At 37.7% G+C, this 22,486-nt stretch overlaps 2 protein-coding genes across 2 annotated transcripts; one reads left to right on the plus strand and one right to left on the minus strand.

Annotated features, from left to right (window-relative positions):
* Positions 1-728: 728 nt before the first annotated feature.
* cebpz (CCAAT enhancer binding protein zeta) lies at positions 729-10,126 on the plus strand (the record flags this gene model as incomplete). Its single annotated transcript, XM_079291430.1, has 17 exons — positions 729-937; positions 1,295-2,823; positions 4,309-4,540; positions 4,630-4,786; positions 5,141-5,226; positions 5,369-5,422; positions 5,537-5,639; positions 5,769-5,828; positions 5,942-6,008; positions 6,648-6,760; positions 7,512-7,572; positions 7,733-7,920; positions 8,334-8,366; positions 8,992-9,072; positions 9,437-9,504; positions 9,645-9,726; positions 9,969-10,126. Exons 1-17 carry the CDS (start codon positions 734-736, stop codon positions 10,124-10,126), a joined length of 3,276 nt encoding a protein of 1,091 aa, XP_079147556.1. The 5' UTR covers positions 729-733.
* On the minus strand, positions 10,109-20,817 carry LOC306793707 (protein CEBPZOS-like). The gene is made up of 4 exons (XM_079291431.1): positions 20,683-20,817; positions 19,643-19,760; positions 19,499-19,543; positions 10,109-10,247 (listed from the first exon to the last, which is right to left on the minus strand). The coding sequence occupies exons 2-4, from the start codon at positions 19,758-19,760 to the stop codon at positions 10,165-10,167; spliced, it is 246 nt and encodes an 81-aa protein (XP_079147557.1). The 5' UTR covers positions 20,683-20,817; the 3' UTR covers positions 10,109-10,164.
* Positions 20,818-22,486: the final 1,669 nt, after the last annotated feature.

Raw genomic sequence — 22,486 nt, forward strand, 5'->3', positions numbered from 1 at the left:
TTTATTGATAAGGCCGTTGGTCGAAACACCCAGAGCAGAACCACAGTATTTTAACAGAGAAATTCACATTTTATTTATTGTGTTGTTGCAAAGCCTCGCTCTACACTTCTTTACAGATGGGTAATTCAAGTTGAAGAGTATTTTTCATTTAAATTCATTTGCTTTTTGTAAACAGTAAAAAATAAACTTTACAGCACCATTAGTACAAAAAAGCATCGAAGCTCAAAGTGCTTTAAGTTAAAACTTTAAAGTACATACAGAAAAGAGGATGAGAACAAAATGACAATAAAACAACAGTGAAATGAAAATAAAAAGTGATATAATAAATATAAAAAAAACCACATTTGCTCTATTATTTTGAAAAACAATTTTGAATGTTCCCACAAATCTTGCGTCAGAAAGGTAGTGGTAAACTTGACACGTTGCCGGGACCACAAACTCTCTGATTGGACAAACGATTGGTTACGTGATTGGGACAAAACATTGCGATTGGCTCCTCGATCTATATCCGGAAGTAGTTATTCTTCACTACGTTTGCATTTAAAAAATGAATAAAACGACAATCATTTTTCGTGTACATTTTTGTACTCTCATTTAACCAATACAAAAAACATAACGTGAGGAAAATTGCTAAAATATTTAGTTTTTTTTCCCAAGTACGGAAACGCTGCCGTGACGTCGCCTCTTTCCACATCCGGGTCACGTTCTCTCCTCATGCTGTTTGTTAACAAGCATGGCGGCGAAAAACAAGGACCGTAAAAAGTCCAAAGCGAGCGGTAATAAAGTGACATTTCACCCCGCAGACAACGACATGGAGGCCGAAAACAGCGGCGGGGAGGAAGCGGAAGGTCCGGCGGCTCATGGCGGTGGAAACAGACGGAAGAAGAAAGAAGAAGAGATCAGTCTGGACGAGATTCTACAGCTCGGAGGAACGCAGGCGAGTTAAATAAATAATAAAATAAAACCTCTTAACAGACAGAACTAACAAACGGAACTAATATCAAATAAAACCCAAAACAAAATGGATTTAATGTAACTTTTGAAACGTCACAACACATTTTATTTATTATTTTATTGGAGCCGTTTGGCAAAATGTGACAGAAACGAGTCTTTTAGGCAATTTTATTTAATTCATTGAAGTTCTTATTTAAAGTATTTTTGTACTCCAACTCACAAGTGTAACTTTATTCTGATGGATGAATTACAGATGAGTAGCATTAGCATCTGACATGAACTATTACTGAGTCATTACTGATTTGTGTGATGTTTTTCTTCTTCTCTTGTCCGTCTCCAGGCGGACTACGTTCTGCTCGCCAGCCTGAGCGACTGCAACGAGCTCGTCGATGGAGGAAAGAAAGGAGCGATAGACGACCTGGAGGACGGCGAGCTCGAGAAGTTCATCGTCAAGCTCGGCGTCCGGGCGTTCGCCGGACTGCAGAGCATCCCGGACGAACCGGAGGAAGAACCGGAGGAAGAACCGGAGGAAGAACCGGAGGAAGAACCGGAGGAAGAACCGGAGGGCGCAGGAAGCGAGGAGGAGGAAAGTAAAACGGCAGAAACGAAGAAAGCGGAGGAAGAAACCGCTCGGCAGAAAGTGAAGGAGGAGGAGAGACAGAAGGCGAAGAAGAAGAAAGACGCGGCGAAGACGAAGAAGAAGCAGAACGTGAACGTGTTCGAGTTCCAGAAGAGGCCGATGCTGCTGATCAAACCCGGAGGGAAGTGGTTCGACCTGGACTACACCGCCGAGGCCTCCTCCGCCCAGCAGGACCCCTCACTGGTGACCCAGTACAAGGCGCTCGCCCAGCAGCTGTACGAGGCCGACGTGGCGCTCTACAAGAGCAAGAAGAACCTGCAGAAGGGCGCCAACTCCAACTGGATGAAGACGGTCGTCTCCACCGGCGTGCTGGCGGACCGGATGGCGGCCATGACGGTGCTGATCCAGGACGCGCCGGTGCACACGCTGGAGCACGTGGAGAACCTGGTGTCCATGGTGAAGAAGAAGGGCAGCCGGCGGATGGGCCTGATGGCGCTGGACACGCTGCGCGAGCTGCTGCTGTCCGACCTGCTGCCGGAGGGCAGGAAGCTCCGCCCCTTCGCCCAGCGGCCCTTCGACCTGCTGGAGGAGAAGGCCAGCGGCAACCGGGACGCCCGCGATCGCCACCTCGTCCTCTGGTACTTCGAGCACCACCTGAAGCACCACGTGGCCGAGTTCGTGGTGGCCCTGGACTCCGTGGCCCACGACACGGTGGCGGCCACCAAGGCCAAGGCGCTGGCCACCGCCTACGAGATGCTGTGCGGCCGCCCGGAGCAGGAGAGGGCGCTGCTGGGCCAGGTGGTCAACAAGCTGGGCGACCCCGAGTACAAGACGGCGGCCAAGGCGTCCTACCTGCTGGAGTCGCTGCTGCACAAGCACCCCAACATGAAGGTGGTGGTGTGCTGCGAGGTGGAGCGGCTCATGTTCCGGCCCAACATCAGCGCCAAGGCGCAGTACTACGCCGTGTGCTTCCTCAGCCAGGTGATGCTGAGCCACGACGAGGCGCTGCTCGCCGCCAAGCTCATCGCCATCTACTTCACCTTCTTCCGCGCCTGCATCAAGAAGAAGGACATCCAGTCCAAGATGCTGAGCGGGCTGCTGTCGGGCGTGAACCGGGCGTATCCCTACGCCGGCACCGGGGACGAGAAGGTGAGGGAGCAGCTGGACACGCTGTTCAAGCTGGTGCACCTGGTGAAGTTCAACACGGCCGTGCAGGCGCTCATGCTGCTCTTCCAGGTGATGGACTCCCAGCAGAGCGTCTCCGACCGGTACTACGTGGCTCTGTACAGGTAAAGCCCTCCTCACCATCTTCTTCTTCTTCTGCAGTCAGGATCTTTATTACTTAATCTCTGCATTTACACAAGTCCTTCTAATATATAAAGTCAGAGAGTTTGAGCTTGATTGTTTTGGGTTAATTGTGGAATATCTCGAGTTTTTTACAAAAGGTTTTCTTTTCTCCTCCCCTTCCTCTCCTCCTCTCCTCCTCCTCTCCTCTCCTCCTCTCCTCCCCCTCTTCTCCTCCTCCCCCTCTTCTCGCCTCCTCCTCTCCTCCTCCTCTCATCTCCTCCCCTCTTCTCTCCTCCTCCTCCTCCTCCCATTCCTCTCCTCCCCCTCTTCTCCTCCCCTTCCTCTCCTCCCCCTCTCCTCTCCTCCTCCTCTCTCCTCCCCCTCTTCCTCTCTCCTCCCCTTCCTCTCCTCCCCCTCTTCTCCTCCTCCCCCTCTTCTCGCCTCCTCTCCTCCTCCTCTCATCTCCTCCCCTCTTCTCTCCTCCTCCTCCTCCTCCTCCTCCCCTTCCTCTCCTCCCCCTCTTCTCCTCCCCTTCCTCTCCTCCCCCTCTCCTCTCCTCCTCCTCTCTCCTCCCCCTCTTCCTCTCTCCTCCCCTTCCTCTCCTCCCCCTCTTCTCCTCCTCCCCCTCTTCTCGCCTCCTCCTCTCCTCTCATCTCCTCCCCTCTTCTCTCCTCCTCCTCCCCTTCCTCTCCTCCCGCTCTTCTCCTCCCCTTCCTCTCCTCCCCCTCTCCTCCTCCTCTCTCCTCCCCCTCTTCCTCTCTCCTCCCCTTCCTCTCCTCCCCCTCTTCTCCTCTCCTCCCCCTCTCCTCTCCCCCTCTTCCTCTCTCCTCCCCTTCCTCTCCTCCCCCTCTTCTCCTCTCCTCCTCCTCCTCCTCTCCTCCTCCTCTCATCTCCTCCCCTCTTCTCTCCTCCTCCTCTCCTCTCCTTCCCCTCCTTCTCCTCTCCTCCCCCTCCTCTCCTCTCCTCCTCCTCTCCTCCTCTCCTCCCCCTCTTCTCCTCTCCTCCTCTCTCTTCCCCCTCTTCCTCTCTCCTCTCCTTCCTCTCCTCCCCCTCTTCTCCTCTCCTACTCCTCCTCTCCTCCCCTTCCCCTGCTTCTCCTCTCCTCCCCTTCCTCTCCTCTCCTCCTCCTCCTCTCCTCCCCTCCTTCTCCTCTCCTCCCCTTCCTCTCCTCCTCCTCCTCCTCTCCTCCCCCTCCTCTCCTCCTTCTCCTCTCCTCCCCCTCCTCTCCTCTCCTCCTCCTCTCCTCCCCCTCTTCTCCTCTCCTCCTCTCTCTTCCCCCTCTTCCTCTCTCCTCTCCTTCCTCTCCTCCCCCTCTTCTCCTCTCCTACTCCTCCTCTCCTCCCCTTCCCCTGCTTCTCCTCTCCTCCCCTTCCTCTCCTCTCCTCCTCCTCCTCTCCTCCCCTCCTTCTCCTCTCCTCCCCTTCCTCTCCTCCTCCTCCTCCTCTCCTCCCCCTCCTCTCCTCCTCTCCTCTCCTCCTCCTCTGCAGGAAGCTTCTGGACCCTGGTCTGTCGTCGTCCACCAAACAGAGCATGTTCCTGAACCTGGTGTATAAATCCCTGAAGGCCGACATCGTGCTGCGCCGGGTGAAAGCGTTCGTGAAGCGGCTGCTGCAGGTCAGCGCTGAGCAGAGCGCCAGCTTCTCCTGCGGAGCGTTGTTCCTGGTGTCGGAGGTGATGAAGGCCAAGCCGGGCCTCAGGCTCCTGCTGCAGGAGGACGGGGTAAGAGGGTCGCACTGATCCGGATCGGTGACTCGTCAAGAAAGTGAGTGAGTTAAAGTCTGACATCACTTCCTGTTGTGTTCACTCAGGACGGAGAGGAGGAGGAGTTCAAAGACCTCGCTGAAGAGGGTGACGATGATGAAGAGGAACGCTTTGTGGACGCCGATAAACTGGAGGAAGGAGCGAGTGCAGAGCCAGAGGCGGCGAAGCCCGCTGCATCATGGGTACACCACCAGAACCTGGAAGGTGAGTTACGACGATGGAAGAAGTTTTCTTCATTTAAATCTTCTTAGAAAGACCAAAAACATCTTTGCTGTCATTTGTTCCAGTTTTGTCTCATCTTTAAAATGTTAAGATGAATCTTGTTTTGTCTGATAATTACTGCTGAATGCAGAAATACGAGTTTTAAGTCATTTAATGTTCAAAGTTTCATTTATTATTATTTATTCTTACAGTCAGTTTGTGTGTATTTTCCTTAAAGTTCTCTACATTTTACAGTAAACAGCAGTTTCTCTGTCGACATGATGATGTTGTTGACTGATTGTTGTTGTTGTTGACTGATTGTTGTTGTTGTTGTCTTCTCTTCCTGTGTGTGTTCAGGAGGGAGCCAGCAGAGCTACGACCCGCTGCACAGAAACCCGTTGTTCTGCGGCGCCGACCACACGACTCTGTGGGAACTACAGAGAGTGAGAAACAAACAAACATTTCATCTCTCAGCTAAGAACAGCGAGGCAGACCTCGTAGTCGTGTGAAATGATTGGATTCATAAGTATTATTATGATGTATGTTAGACCTCTGCTCCCTGTAATGTTTCCTGTTTCTCCGCAGCTCTCCGTACATTTCCACCCGTCGGTGTCGCTGTTTGCAAAAACGCTCCTGGAGGTAAAACCGTTCGCCTCAAAGTCAAACAGCTGATCACAGAACAAAGAGCTTCTGTGTCCGTCCACCTGAACGTGAATGTTTCCTCTCTGACGTCTTCGTGCGTCGTGTCCTCAGGGCGGCTCCATCCAGTACTCCGGGGACCCTCTGCAGGACTTCACCCTCATCAGGTTCTTGGACCGCTTCGTCTTCAGGAACCCCAAACCGCTGAAGTGGAGACGTAAGAAACTCCGGCTTTCATTCTGGTTATTGGACATTAAATCGGATGTTTTTACAACTCGCATTGATAGTTCAGCTGCAGAACAATTTCAATATGTGGAGTAATGTTTCATATTTAATCTTTTCTTAGAAAACACCGACTCTGCGGTGCTGATGCCCAAACAGAGGTTCCCTCTCAACTCCGTAGCGGGTCAGTTTCTCCTGTTGGAGGGAGTTGATGGTTCCTGATCTCGTGTTTCTTGAGTTTGTTCTGTTCTTGCATCAGAAGTGAGCGTTCCTCTCTCCTCCTCTTCTCTCCGTCAGTGAACTGTGAGGAGTTTCTGGTTAAAGAAGAGAGTCAGATCCCCGTGGAGGAGATCTTCTTCCACCGGTGAGTCTGAAACGAGATATTTCAACAATGATATTTATGTTTAAGTCACGCTTTAGTTTCTCTCGTTGATATATCTGTTCTGTGTCTGCTGTCAGACGACAGACTGAGAATGAACTCTGATCTTAACTCTTAAAATAACAATAAGACAAAATGAACAAAGATACAGATGAATGACGTTGATGAAGAGCGACAAGAAGCATCGAAATCAGCTGCAAACATTTATTTCTGCAAAATATCGAGAAGAAGAACTGAATTTGTTAAGAAACATTTTTTATTTTGCTCTTGATTCCTGAAGCCAGTTTTTCTTTTTGTTTTCATGAGGAAGTACAGAGATGCTCAGAATTTAGTTTTGTGATGACATCAAGAACATGAGCTTTGAGTTCATCTGCTGCAGAATAAATCGTTCTGATCCCTCGTATGATATTTAACTCATGATGGTTCTCATCTGGACTGTTCTGACCCGACTCCCCGCAGACAAACCTGTTGAAATATTATAATAATAACAATTAAAATGTTCATTCCAGCTACTTTTAGAAAGGTGTTAAGAGTTCCTCACCAGTAATCAACACAACGCGCTGCTCCATCTGGACTCGCTGTGTCACGTGACTGATGCCGCTCTGCTGTGTTTTCATTGGACAGTTACTTCAGGAAGCGCCGGCAGCAGGAGCAGCTTCAGGGCCGTCGTCCTCGAGGAGACGGAGACAACGAGAGCGTGGAGGACGTCGACGACGAGGAGTTCGAGAAGATGCTCGGTGAGTCGGGAGCGTCGGAGGAGGTCAAAGTTCAACAGCAAACATACAACAATAATAACACGGAAATACGAATAAAATCAGATTCATTTTTATTATCAGACACTTGAAATTAAAACAAAATGTAAACTTTGTTGTTTAATATTTACATTTTTCTCTCATTCAACATGTTTGTATTTTACAAAATGAACCAAAACTGAGTCGATAAGAATGAGAATAAATATGAAACATCATTTAAATTAAACACTTTTACTTGTTGGATGAACAACACTGAAGAAGAATTCATGAACAGTTATTGATTGTTTTGGTTACACTCGGACATATTGCGAGACAACATGAAGTTAAACGTGTTTTAAAAAGGTCGAGAGTGAAGAATTTATATTGTTGTGCTTTTACTTTGAAATCTTAGGATCAAATTGTTGTTTGTAACATTTGAACGTTATGTTCTTTTTTTTAAACACTCAAAAACTCTTATTTTTAAATATTTATTACATATTCGTATTCTTGTAAATTTCTGTTTTATGTTCACGATACTTATTTTATTTTTCCTTTTACTTTGTTTATTTGTTGTTTTTCACCAAAACACCACTTATACTTGAAAGTAATTCAATTACAAAGAAGCAGTATTTCTAAAGTGAATAACAATGTTTATTTCTTGTGATTCTGTAGTCGTCGTATTTCTCTTATAAACCTCGTGTGTAAATGATTGAAAGCTGTTTGAACTAATAACAAACATTAATATGTTTTTGAACAGATTCCTGTGAAGGAGACTCGTACTTCACCGAGATGACCGGCGATGATCTGGACTTTGCAGGGTGAGCGGTTCTCTTGTTGATTAATGATGAATGTGTTGTGTTCCACATGAACAACACAGTGAATACTGCAGTAATAACACAGTTTATTACAGGTTTTACTTGAGAACAAGTTCAGCCCCAGAGAGAGTTGTATTGATGGATTCTCTCCTCTGCTCGTCAGGAACGTGAAGAGTAAGAAGAGTAAGAAAGGAGCCGAGGACTCGGAGGACTCGGACGTGGACGACCTGGACGACGAGGAGGTGTCTCTGGGCAGCATGGACGAGGAAGACTTCGGCGACGAGCTGGAGGAGGAAGGAGGAACCTTCGTGGATCCCGATGGAGGCGGAGACGACGATGATGATGAAGAAGGTGAGAACCGATCACGACGCTTGTTCTTGTGTTTCTGTCGGTTTCCTTTAAAGGTGTTTTACGAAACGTTTTCACGTTAAAATGTCTAAAAACGACCCGACTTTTGTTTTCTTAATTTACATCAAACTAACGCTCCGTTTAATTGCATCTCAGCGTTAATATTTCTCCGTGTTTTTCACCGGCTTCAGAGAGAATATCAGATGATTATATAGATGATATCAGCTGATTTTATATATATTATGATATCAGCTGATTTTATATATATTATAATATCAGATGATTTTAGCTGCTTCGGAAACTCAAATCTGTGATCTTAAAGCGACAGGACGCTCCTCTGACCTGAATACTAAATTATATAAATCTTCCTTTTCTTTATTTAAATGTATTTGTTGTTTCTTTTTGTTTTCTCTCAGTTCCAGAGCTGGAGGACGGCGACGCATTCGGCGGTGAGTTTACGAACCAACAAATCTTAAAACCATCAAATATACATAAAGTACAACAAATATACATAAAGTACTTCATCGAGTATTCACAAAGTAGTTCTTTAAATATAACATTAAAGAAACAATATGTTGTTACAGATGACGTCAGTGGAAAGTAAAGAAGTACTTTTACTCAAGTACTTCACTTAAGTACAATTTTACTTCCCTAATTAATAACAATACAACCAACTAATAAAGTGTGATGTTGTGTTGTTCGTTGAGATAAAACTTTATTGAGTAAATTCACAAAATACACAGATGTATTTAAAGTAATGAAAGCGATGAAGACATTAATGCATCAATAACTATAAAAAGATAATCTGCATAATCAGTACTTTGACTTTTACTGTAGTATTAATACTTTTACTCACTGCAGAGCGCCAACATTTCCATATAAATAATAATTAACATGTGAATAACAGTAAATAAATGCATGAAAAGAAGGATTTTCTTTTAATATCTGAGACAAATGTAGAAAAACACTCTTTGAGAATAATAATATATATCAGTTAACTTATTCGTGTTACAGAAGATTACGATTTAAACGTTCCTGCTTCAAACATTGAAATAAATGTTTGTTTTTCTGCAGAGTCGGACGATGAGATGGAAGCTCCAGACATCACTCCTCGAACCAAGAAGATGAAAAGGAAATCCTCCTCCGAGGCTTCAGGTTCGTTCAACTCCTCAGTTACATGATGATGCCTTCAGGCTCTGCTCAGTGAACATGAGGACTGGCTGAAGGTCCATTATGACGTTACCATGATGTGTTCACATATCTGTAAAATGTAGTTTTGGTGATGAACTTGAATATAAAATAGATATTAGAGATGAATTATCAGCTGTTTGACTTAACACATGCTCTAAGCACATTATTATACTTCATTATAACTACTAAAAATACAATTTTGTATTTCCTTATCCTTTGAATTGTGTGTTTTTATGAAGGGGCACCCTGCAGGTTAAAGGGTTAAAGCGGTCTGAAGACAACTGCTTTACAAGTACTTTTACTATTTACCATTGTTGCTCCTTCTCAGAGTCGAAACCGGGGAAGAAGAAGAAGAAAGGACGGAAAGATGCCGCCACATTTGCTTCCGCTGAAGAGGTGAGATGTTTTAGGAATTTAAATAGTTTAACGTCTTCTGAATGATTCATAATATCTCAGTGGAGCTTGAATATAAAAAGGACAAAGACATATCAATGCGTTTGACGTACTATACCAATGTTCTTTAAACCTTTCTGCAGTTTGGCTCCCTGTTGGATGAGAACGCCGGCTCCAAGTTTGATAACATTGGAGTGAACGCGATGGCAAACACTGACAAAGCAGGTAGGCTGCTCACACCTGTTGTGTATGTGACGAGTGCTGAGCATCGGGTTAACAACAAGAAGAGACGGAGAAGGTTTTTAATCAGTTTGCTGGATACCAGCCATGTTTAATGACCTCTCCACTGAGAGAAACAGGTTGAATCAGGATTGGTCCACCTCTTCAGTACTTCTCGCTGTAATCTTCCATTCGATCCATGAAACCAGAGACACTGATGTGCCTTCTTTGTGTTTTGTCCTTTCTAGGCCTGAAGCAGTTGAAGTGGGAAGCGCATCGGGACGACTGGATGCAAGACCGTGACGCCAAGACGATGCGCAGGAAGAAGACGGCGTTCAACAAGAAGAGGACCTTCGGTCATGTCAGGGCCGGAGGCAAGACGTTCGGGAACAAGAGGCGGAAGTAGCAGCTGCCGTGTGTTCGTGGATTTTTGAACTGACAACTTCATTCCTGTTTGAGCGACCACGCGTCGTGGTCTTTCTCTCGGATGCCGTGGACTCCTGCCCACTCATTGGACCTGTAGTAAACTAGGAGGAAACACAAGAAGAAAGTGGCTTTAAAAATCAAAGACTTTTATCCATACTGCCATGTACATGTACATCAACAGAAATAAAAAATATTAACGTTTTCTGTCTCTGAGTCTACATGCAAAAGTTCCAATATTTTCAGTTATGCCGTATTAAAAACATTTCATCTTTTCTCCATTTTATGCCGCCCTGTTGGTATTTGTCATAATAGTAAATAGAAAGTCACAGTATAGCATGTCGAAAAATATAGAACGTCAAAAAGTCACAGTATGAATGTCGAAAAAAGTCATAATAGAACGTCAAAGTCATAGTACAACATGTCTAAAAAGTCAGGATAGCATGTCGAAAAAAGTCTGCGTATAGCATGTCGAAAAAAGTCACAATAGAACGTCAAAAAGTCACAGTATAAATGTCGTAAAAGTCATAGTATAACATGTCGAAAAAGTCATTGCATAGCATGTCGAAAAAAGTCATTGCATGTCGAAAAAAGTCATAATAGAACGTCAAAAAGTCATAGCATAGCATGTCGGAAAAAGTCATAGTACAACATGTTGAAAAAAGTCATAGTACAAATGTCGAAAAAAGTCATAGTATAACATGTCGAAAAAAGTCATAGTATAAATGTCGAAAAAAAGTCATAGTATAAGTGTCGAAAAATGTCTGAATAACATGTCGAAAAAAGTCTGAATAGCATGTCGAAAAAAGTCATAGTATATATAACATGTCGAAAAAAGTCATAGTATATATAACATGTCGATGGTCATGGTAAAAATGTCAAAAAAGTCATAGTATAACATGTCGAAAAAAGTCATAGTATAACATGTCGAAAAAAGTCATAGTATAGCATGTCGAAAAAAGTCATAGTATAACATGTCGAAAAAAAGTCATAGTATAGCATGTCGAAAAAAGTCATAGTATAGCATGTTGAAAAAAGTCATAGTATAGCATGTCGAAAAAAGTCATAGTATAGCATGTCGGAAAAAGTCATAGTATAGCATGTCGAAAAAAGTCATAGTATAACATGTCGAAAAAAGTCATAGTATAACATGTCGAAAAAGTCATAGTATAGCATGTCGAAAAAAGTCATAGTATAGCATGTCGAAAAAAGTCATAGTATAACATGTCGAAAAAAGTCATAGTATAACATGTCGAAAAAAGTCATAGTATAAATGTCGAAAAAAGTCATAGTATAAATGTCGAAAAAAGTCATAGTATAACATGTCGAAAAAGTCATAGTATAAATGTCGAAAAAAGTCATAGTATAGCATGTCGAAAAAAGTCATAGTATAGCATGTCGAAAAAAGTCATAGTATAACATGTCGAAAAAAGTCATAGTATAGCATGTCGAAAAAAGTCATAGTATAACATGTCGAAAAAGTCATAGTATAGCATGTCGAAAAAAGTCATAGTATAGCATGTCGAAAAAAGTCATAGTATAGCATGTCGAAAAAAGTCATAGTATAGCATGTCGGAAAAAGTCATAGTATAACATGTCGAAAAAGGTCATAGTATAAATGTCGAAAAAAGTCATAGTATAAATGTCGAAAAAAGTCATAGTATAAATGTCGAAAAAAGTCATAGTATAGCATGTCGAAAAAAGTCATAGTATAAATGTCGAAAAGTCATAGTATAGCATGTCGAAAAAAGTCATAGTATAATATGTCGAAAAAAGTCATAGTATAGCATGTCGAAAAAAGTCATAGTATAGCATGTCGAAAAAAGTCATAGTATAACATGTCGAAAAAATCATAGTATAACATGTCGAAAAAAAGTCATAGTATAACATGTCGAAAAAAGTCAAAGTATAACATGTCGAAAAAAGTCATAGTATAACATGTCGAAAAAAGTCATAGTATAGCATGTCGAAAAAAGTCATAGTATAGCATGTCGAAAAAAGTCATAGTATAGCATGTCGAAAAAAGTCATAGTATAACATGTCGAAAAAAGTCATAGTATAACATGTCGAAAAAAGTCATAGTATAACATGTCGAAAAAAGTCATAGTATAACATGTCGAAAAAGTCATAGTATAGCATGTCGAAAAAAGTCATAGTATAGCATGTCGAAAAAAGTCATAGTATAGCATGTCGAAAAAAGTCATAGTATAGCATGTCGAAAAAAGTCATAGTATAGCATGTCGAAAAAAGTCATAGTATAACATGTCGAAAAAAGTCATCGTATAACATGTCGAAAAAAGTCATAGTATAAATGTCGAAAAAAGTCATAGTATAAATGTCGAAAAAAGTCATAGTATAGCATGTCGAAAAAAGTCATAGTATAACATGTCGAAAAAAGTCATAGTATAGCATGTCGGAAAAAGTCATAGTATAGCATGTCGAAAAAAGTCATAGTATAACATGTCGAAAAAAGTCATAGTATAACATGTCGAAAAAGTCATAGTATAGCATGTCGAAAAAAGTCATAGTATAGCATGTCGAAAAAAGTCATAGTATAACATGTCGAAAAAAGTCATAGTATAACATGTCGAAAAAAGTCATAGTATAAATGTCGAAAAAAGTCATAGTATAAATGTCGAAAAAAGTCATAGTATAACATGTCGAAAAAGTCATAGTATAAATGTCGAAAAAAGTCATAGTATAGCATGTCGAAAAAAGTCATAGTATAGCATGTCGAAAAAAGTCATAGTATAACATGTCGAAAAAAGTCATAGTATAGCATGTCGAAAAAAGTCATAGTATAACATGTCGAAAAAGTCATAGTATAGCATGTCGAAAAAAGTCATAGTATAGCATGTCGAAAAAAGTCATAGTATAGCATGTCGAAAAAAGTCATAGTATAGCATGTCGAAAAAAGTCATAGTATAACATGTCGAAAAAAGTCATAGTATAGCATGTCGGAAAAAGTCATAGTATAACATGTCGAAAAAGGTCATAGTATAAATGTCGAAAAAGGTCATAGTATAAATGTCGAAAAAAGTCATAGTATAAATGTCGAAAAAAGTCATAGTATAGCATGTCGAAAAAAGTCATAGTATAGCATGTCGAAAAAAGTCATAGTATAAATGTCGAAAAAAGTCATAGTATAGCATGTCGAAAAAAGTCATAGTATAATATGTTGAAAAAAGTCATAGTATAGCATGTCGAAAAAAGTCATAGTATAGCATGTCGAAAAAAGTCATAGTATAACATGTCGAAAAAAGTCATAGTATAACATGTCGAAAAAAGTCATAGTATAACATGTCGAAAAAAGTCAAAGTATAACATGTCGAAAAAAAGTCATAGTATAACATGTCGAAAAAAGTCATAGTATAGCATGTCGAAAAAAGTCATAGTATAGCATGTCGAAAAAAGTCATAGTATAGCATGTCGAAAAAAGTCATAGTATAACATGTCGAAAAAAGTCATAGTATAACATGTCGAAAAAAGTCATAGTATAACATGTCGAAAAAAGTCATAGTATAACATGTCGAAAAAGTCATAGTATAGCATGTCGAAAAAAGTCATAGTATAGCATGTCGAAAAAAGTCATAGTATAGCATGTCGAAAAAAGTCATAGTATAGCATGTCGAAAAAAGTCATAGTATAGCATGTCGAAAAAAGTCATAGTATAGCATGTCGAAAAAAGTCATAGTATAACATGTCGAAAAAAGTCATCGTATAACATGTCGAAAAAAGTCATAGTATAAATGTCGAAAAAAGTCATAGTATAAATGTCGAAAAAAGTCATAGTATAGCATGTCGAAAAAAGTCATAGTATAGCATGTCGAAAAAAGTCATAGTATAGCATGTCGAAAAAATTCATAGTATAACATGTCGAAAAAAGTCATAGTATAACATGTCGAAAAAAGTCATAGTATAAATGTCGAAAAAAGTCATAGTATAAATGTCGAAAAAAGTCATAGTATAACATGTTGAAAAAAGTCATAGTATAGCATGTCGAAAAAAGTCATAGTATAACATGTCGAAAAAAGTCATAGTATAACATGTCGAAAAAAGTCATAGTATAACATGTCGAAAAAAGTCATAGTATAGCATGTCGGAAAAAGTCATAGTATAACATGTCGAAAAAAGTCATAGTATAAATGTTGAAAAAAGTCATAGTATAAATGTCGAACAAAGTCATAGTATAACATGTCGAAAAAGTCATAGTATAAATGTCGAAAAAAGTCATAGTATAAATGTTGAAAAAAGTCATAGTATAAATGTCGAACAAAGTCATAGTATAACATGTCGAAAAAGTCATAGTATAAATGTCGAAAAAAGTCATAGTATAGCATGTCGAAAAAAGTCATAGTATAGCATGTTGAAAAAAGTCATAGTATAACATGTCGAAAAAAGTCATAGTATAGCATGTTGAAAAAAGTCATAGTATAACATGTCGAAAAAAGTCATAGTATAACATGTCGAAAAAAGTCATAGTATAAATGTCGAAAAAAGTCATAGTATAAATGTCGAAAAAAGTCATAGTATAACATGTTGAAAAAAGTCATAGTATAGCATGTCGAAAAAAGTCATAGTATAACATGTTGAAAAAAGTCATAGTATAACATGTTGAAAAAAAGTCATAGTATAGCATGTCGGAAAAAGTCATAGTATAACATGTCGAAAAAAGTCATAGTATAAATGTCGAAAAAAGTCATAGTATAAATGTCGAACAAAGTCATAGTATAACATGTCGAAAAAGTCATAGTATAAATGTCGAAAAAAGTCATAGTATAGCATGTCGAAAAAAGTCATAGTATAGCATGTTGAAAAAAGTCATAGTATAACATGTCGAAAAAAGTCATAGTATAGCATGTTGAAAAAAGTCATAGTATAACATGTCGAAAAAGTCATAGTATAGCATGTCGAAAAAAGTCATAGTATAGCATGTCGAAAAAAGTCATAGTATAGCATGTCGAAAAAAGTCATAGTATAGCATGTCGAAAAAAGTCATAGTATAACATGTCGAAAAAAGTCATAGTATAGCATGTCGGAAAAAGTCATAGTATAACATGTCGAAAAAGGTCATAGTATAAATGTCGAAAAAAGTCATAGTATAAATGTCGAAAAAAGTCATAGTATAAATGTCGAAAAATGTCATAGTATAGCATGTCGAAAAAAGTCATAGTATAAATGTCGAAAAAAGTCATAGTATAGCATGTCGAAAAAAGTCATAGTATAATATGTTGAAAAAAGTCATAGTATAGCATGTCGAAAAAAGTCATAGTATAGCATGTCGAAAAAAGTCATAGTATAACATGTCGAAAAAAGTCATAGTATAACATGTCGAAAAAAGTCATAGTATAACATGTCGAAAAAAGTCAAAGTATAACATGTCGAAAAAAGTCATAGTATAACATGTCGAAAAAAGTCATAGTATAGCATGTCGAAAAAAGTCATAGTATAGCATGTCGAAAAAAGTCATAGTATAACATGTCGAAAAAAGTCATAGTATAACATGTCGAAAAAAGTCATAGTATAACATGTCGAAAAAAGTCATAGTATAACATGTCGAAAAAGTCATAGTATAGCATGTCGAAAAAAGTCATAGTATAGCATGTTGAAAAAAGTCATAGTATAGCATGTCGAAAAAAGTCATAGTATAGCATGTCGAAAAAAGTCATAGTATAGCATGTCGAAAAAAGTCATAGTATAACATGTCGAAAAAAGTCATCGTATAACATGTCGAAAAAAGTCATAGTATAAATGTCGAAAAAAGTCATAGTATAAATGTCGAAAAAAGTCATAGTATAGCATGTCGAAAAAAGTCATAGTATAGCATGTCGAAAAAAGTCATAGTATAACATGTCGAAAAAAGTCATAGTATAACATGTCGAAAAAAGTCATAGTATAAATGTCGAAAAAAGTCATAGTATAAATGTCGAAAAAAGTCATAGTATAGCATGTTGAAAAAAGTCATAGTATAGCATGTCGAAAAAAGTCATAGTATAGCATGTCGAAAAAAGTCATAGTATAACATGTTGAAAAAAGTCATAGTATAACATGTCGAAAAAAGTCATAGTATAGCATGTCGGAAAAAGTCATAGTATAACATGTCGAAAAAGGTCATAGTATAAATGTCGAAAAAAGTCATAGTATAAATGTCGAAAAAAGTCATAGTATAAATGTCGAAAAAAGTCATAGTATAAATGTCGAAAAAAGTCATAGTATAGCATGTCGAAAAAAGTCATAGTATAAATGTCGAAAAAAGTCATAGTATAGCATGTCGAAAAAAGTCATAGTATAGCATGTTGAAAAAAGTCATAGTATAACATGTTGAAAAAAGTCATAGTATAACATGTTGAAAAAAGTCATAGTATAGCATGTCGAAAAAAGTCAAAGTATAACATGTTGAAAAAAGTCATAGTATAGCATGTTGAAAAAAGTCATAGTATAACATGTCGAAAAGTCATAGTATAACATGTCGAAAAAAGTCATAGTATAACATGTCGAAAAAAGTCATAGTATAACATGTCGAAAAAAAGTCAAAGTATAACATGTTGAAAAAAGTCATAGTATAGCATGTCGAAAAAAGTCATAGTATAACATGTCGAAAAAAGTCATAGTATAGCATGTCGGAAAAAGTCATAGTATAACATGTCGAAAAAGGTCATAGTATAACATGTCGAAAAAAGTCATAGTATAAATGTCGAAAAAAGTCATAGTATAAATGTCGAAAAAAGTCATAGTATAGCATGTCGAAAAAAGTCATAGTATAATATGTTGAAAAAAGTCATAGTATAGCATGTCGAAAAAAGTCATAGTATAGCATGTCGAAAAAAGTCATAGTATAACATGTCGAAAAAAGTCATAGTATAACATGTCGAAAAAAGTCATAGTATAACATGTCGAAAAAAGTCAAAGTATAACATGTCGAAAAAAGTCAAAGTATAACATGTCGAAAAAAGTCATAGTATAACATGTCGAAAAAAGTCATAGTATAGCATGTCGGAAAAAGTCATAGTATAGCATGTCGAAAAAAGTCATAGTATAGCATGTCGAAAAAAGTCATAGTATAACATGTCGAAAAAAAGTCATAGTATAACATGTCGAAAAAGTCATAGTATAACATGTTGAAAAAAGTCATAGTATAGCATGTCGGAAAAAGTCATAGTATAACATGTCGAAAAAGGTCATAGTATAAATGTCGAAAAAAGTCATAGTATAAATGTCGAAAAAAGTCATAGTATAGCATGTCGAAAAAAGTCATAGTATAGCATGTCGAAAAAAGTCATAGTATAGCATGTCGAAAAAAGTCATAGTATAATATGTTGAAAAAAGTCATAGTATAGCATGTCGAAAAAAGTCATAGTATAGCATGTCGAAAAAAGTCATAGTATAACATGTCGAAAAACGTCATAGTATAACATGTTGAAAAAAGTCATAGTATAACATGTTGAAAAAGGTCATAGTATAGCATGTCGGAAAAAGTCATAGTATAGCATGTCGAAAAAAGTCATAGTATAGCATGTCGAAAAAAGTCATAGTATAACATGTCGAAAAAAGTCATAGTATAACATGTCGAAAAAAGTCATAGTATAACATGTCGAAAAAGTCATAGTATAGCATGTCGAAAAACGTCATAGTATAGCATGTTGACAAAAGTCATAGTATAGCATGTCGAAAAAAGTCATAGTATAGCATGTTGAAAAAAGTCATAGTATAGCATGTCGAAAAAAGTCATAGTATAACATGTCGAAAAAAGTCATAGTATAACATGTCGAAAAAAGTCATAGTATAAATGTCGAAAAAAGTCATAGTATAAATGTCGAAAAAAGTCATAGTATAGCATGTCGGAAAAAGTCATAGTATAACATGTCGAAAAAAGTCATAGTATAACATGTCGAAAAAAGTCATAGTATAACATGTCGAAAAAGTCATAGTATAGCATGTCGAAAAAAGTCATAGTATAACATGTCGAAAAAAGTCATAGTATAACATGTCGAAAAAAGTCATAGTATAACATGTCGAAAAAAGTCATAGTATAACATGTCGAAAAAAGTCATAGTATAACATGTCGAAAAAAGTCATAGTATAGCATGTTGAAAAAAGTCATAGTATAACATGTTGAAAAAAGTCATAGTATAACATGTTGAAAAAAGTCATAGTATAACATGTCGAAAAAAGTCAAAGTATAACATGTTGAAAAAAGTCATAGTATAGATGTCGAAAAAAGTCATAGTATAACATGTTGAAAAAAGTCATAGTATAGCATGTCGGAAAAAGTCATAGTATAAATGTCGAAAAAAGTCATAGTATAAATGTCGAAAAAAGTCATAGTATAAATGTCGAAAAAAGTCATAGTATAGCATGTCGAAAAAAGTCATAGTATAAATGTCGAAAAAAGTCATAGTATAACATGTCGAAAAAAGTCATAGTATAGCATGTCGAAAAAAGTCATAGTATAACATGTCGAAAAAAGTCATAGTATAACATGTCGAAAAAAGTCATAGTATAACATGTCGAAAAAGTCATAGTATAGCATGTCGAAAAAAGTCATAGTATAGCATGTCGAAAAAAGTCATAGTATAACATGTCGAAAAAAGTCATAGTATAACATGTCGAAAAAAGTCATAGTATAGCATGTCGAAAAAAGTCATAGTATAACATGTCGAAAAAAGTCAAAGTATAACATGTTGAAAAAAGTCATAGTATAGCATGTCGAAAAAAGTCATAGTATAACATGTCGAAAAAAGTCAAAGTATAACATGTTGAAAAAAGTCATAGTATAACATGTCAAAAAAAGTCAAAGTATAACATGTTGGAAAAAAGTCATAGTATAACATGTCGAAAAAAAGTCATAGTATAGCATGTTGAAAAAAGTCATAGTATAACATGTTGAAAAAGTCATAGTATAACATGTTGAAAAAAGTCATAGTATAGCATGTCGAAAAAAGTCAAAGTATAACATGTTGAAAAAAGTCATAGTATAGCATGTCGAAAAAAGTCATAGTATAACATGTTGAAAAAAGTCATAGTATAGCATGTCGGAAAAAGTCATAGTATAATATGTCGAAAAAAGTCATAGTATAACATGTCGAAAAAAGTCATAGTATAGCATGTCGGAAAAAGTCATAGTATAACATGTCGAAAAAGGTCATAGTATAAATGTCGAAAAAAGTCAGCGTCTAACATGTCGAAAAAAGTCTAAGTATAGCATGTCGAAAGAAATCATAGAATAACATGTTGAAAAAAGTCATAGTACAGCATGTTGAAAACAGTCATAGTATAGCATGTTGAATAATGTCATGAAGAAAGTCGTAGTACATGTTGAAAATAAATATAATATAAATAATAGATATCTTCTCACCTTCCAGAACTGATGGAAACCTTCTCTTGATTGTGTTCCTGAAATCTGAGGTGGAAATAAAACAGGATTTTTTCAGAAACACAGATCAGACTTCGTTCTAGTAAAATACTGATAATAATAACAATAATGATCAATATCTGATACCTTGACTGCTGTTCATCTTGTGGAACAGACCGTACGCACCGAAGATGCCCAGCAGCTCCAGAGCGATCAGTCCCTTCATCAGCTTCTTGGCCAGAGGTTCCAGAGGTTTAGGAGGCATCTGAGGAGAAACAACAAACTACTTTATCTCACTTCAACAACGTAACCAAAGACACAAATAATACCGTCGTCCTTCTTCAGTACGCTCACATTTACAAAGACATAAACTTGTTTGTGAAACTAAGGAGTATGTTCACTCAATTTCCTGACTTTTTATTTACCAAGAATATGAAATTGATTGAAAGAATAATCACCAGATTCAGATAATATATATATCATTACAAAATAAGCACCCATGTATTAAAATATGGAGTGATTTACATTCACAGCGTGTAATTAAATGATATTAAAATGATTTCTGCTGCATTTTGTGCACGCATGCATCATTATTTAAGGAATGTAGATTAATGTGGAACCAAAGTTCACAAGCGCAAGTTTCTGCCCTGAAGCTTAACTGAGGTTAACTTGTATTTTATAATTATATATCATAATAGATGTGTTTCAGTTTCATAGCCTGATGCATTTTGGTAAAGTGTCTGTACATAAGTGTTTGAAATGTATTATAATAAAAATGGTTTGCCAAAGTTCACAGGAACAGAATTTTGTCTGTTTTCGACACTGAAAATACACATAAAGACACGTATCATTATGAATTAGTGTCGTCTTCCTGCTCTGTGATATTATTAATCTTATGTTTCTTTATTTTTATTTTATTGTTTGAATTGTGCAGAATAAACTAAAAACTAAGTACATTTAGCTGGTTCATCATATTTGTAAACATACATATAAAATAATATAAAATGCATTCAGAGAAACAGTGACTCTAAAGTGTCGTAAAAACAACGAAATAACACAAAATCAATCCGTTTTCTATCATGACTTAAGTTACAGGATAATAAACTAGTCAGTTTAATCTTCACGTGTAACCCTGAATGTTCTCTTTATCTTCATGTTTACGTCCTCTTACTCTTAAATAAACTCACCTTCAGATTCACGTGAGAGACAAAGAACAGAACGAGTCTCTCAATCAAAGTAACTCAGTGAATGTTGTTAAAATAACGTTAAATGTTAAATGTTCGCAGACGTCCTTGTAGAAGCGAAATGACTGCTACTTCCGGAGTACGGAAGCTCGGTTGGTAAAAACTAAACCTGCTGCGACTTTTACAGGGATCGTGGTGTTATTAAAATGACTTAAACTACTACGAATAATAAAAATAAAAATAATTTGTATTATTATGATTATTATCAATAATTACACCAATGATAACAATAATAATTGTATTATTATATTGTTGTTATTATTGTTTTAATAATGTTTAAGGTATCTGTATATTTTTGTCATATTTTTAAGGTTATATATATATATTTTATATATATGTATATTTTCTCAACATTGTTTGATTAAGTGGAAAGAGACAAAATGACAGTTTTTCATCCGTTTCCTGTCGAATGAAAACAAATATATTCATACATGCACGTTTATAATTGGGGTTTGTTGAAGCCATTAACGAAACAAAGTACTTGAACACCATATAGGCTTCAGCCTTTCATCTTACACCTTGAAGAAGATGCAAATCAATTATTGTTATTTGTAACAATTGTGATTTCATCCAGCTGTAGATACATAAATTCACCAGTAGGTGTCAGTGTGTTCTTGTTGAGGTTTCAGATGAGAAGAAAGTTCAGTTTCTATCTGCAGAAACTAAAAGAAGAGACACAGATTCTCACCGAGAGAAGTCTGCATGTAAAAGAGAAGCATTGATCAGTGAGAAAAAAGCTTATTCCTTCCATGAGGCTACAATCCTTAAAAATCAAGTGAAAGAAGACAAATCAAATGATTGAAATAAGACGCTGTGTAATGATCTTATAGAATATGGTGCATTGCTGTAGATTAAACGAACCAACAGGAAATAAAGGAGTCAACATGCAACATACACATTAATGCAGCAGTGATATTAATCCAGAAACATAACAATAAAACACTGACAGGGAACACGATCAATACTTTCAGTACCTGAAGTACATTTGACTGATACATTCCTTTATACTCCAGGAAGGTTTTGAATACAGGACTTTTAAATGTAGCGTCGTATTTTCACATTGTGGGAGTATTTTATACTGCAGTAAAGGATCTCAATACTTCTCATGATATAAAATACAGTTTTCGGTGAAATTAACTATTAATTCAATTAATTCATAAAACGTGACAATAAAATGCAAATGAATGAGCAGACTCTGCTGTTTCTTGTGTTTTCTGAGAGAAACCAGTTTGTGGGTGTTTGTAAACGTAATTTCCTTCACGTGGACTCAGCGTTCTCTCAGGTGAGTGCACACCTGCTGCAGGTTATGATTATAAAGTGTGTGGATGGTCTCTGCAGGACTCTGCTGGTCTCTGCAGGTCTCTGCTGGTCTCTGCAGGTCTCTGCTGGTCACTCTGGAGTCTCAGCAGCTGCACAAATCTGAACTAAGAAACTCAAATTGTTCATGAGATTACAGTCTGAAGTTTGGTTGAAGAAGAATTCATCCGAGTGGCTTTTTAAAGATATCTTTATACAAACACATTACATTCATCAGTTGAATGTTTGTCATGACATGTTTAAAAACTACAGTACCCATGAGCCTCAGCAGCCAAGCAACATAAACCAACACACGATATCAGGACGGTTAGCCAAGTTATCGATTATTCAGCTGAAATGAAACATTGAAGTCATTTTTGAAAGAAAAAAAGGCAAAAGTGTGATGGGGTTTTCTTAAAGGAATAGTTTGATGGTTTGTGGAGTATGTTTA

This window comes from Melanostigma gelatinosum (genome assembly GCF_949748355.1).
Source record: "Melanostigma gelatinosum genome assembly, chromosome: 19".
NCBI classification, from domain to species: Eukaryota; Metazoa; Chordata; class Actinopteri; order Perciformes; family Zoarcidae; genus Melanostigma; species Melanostigma gelatinosum.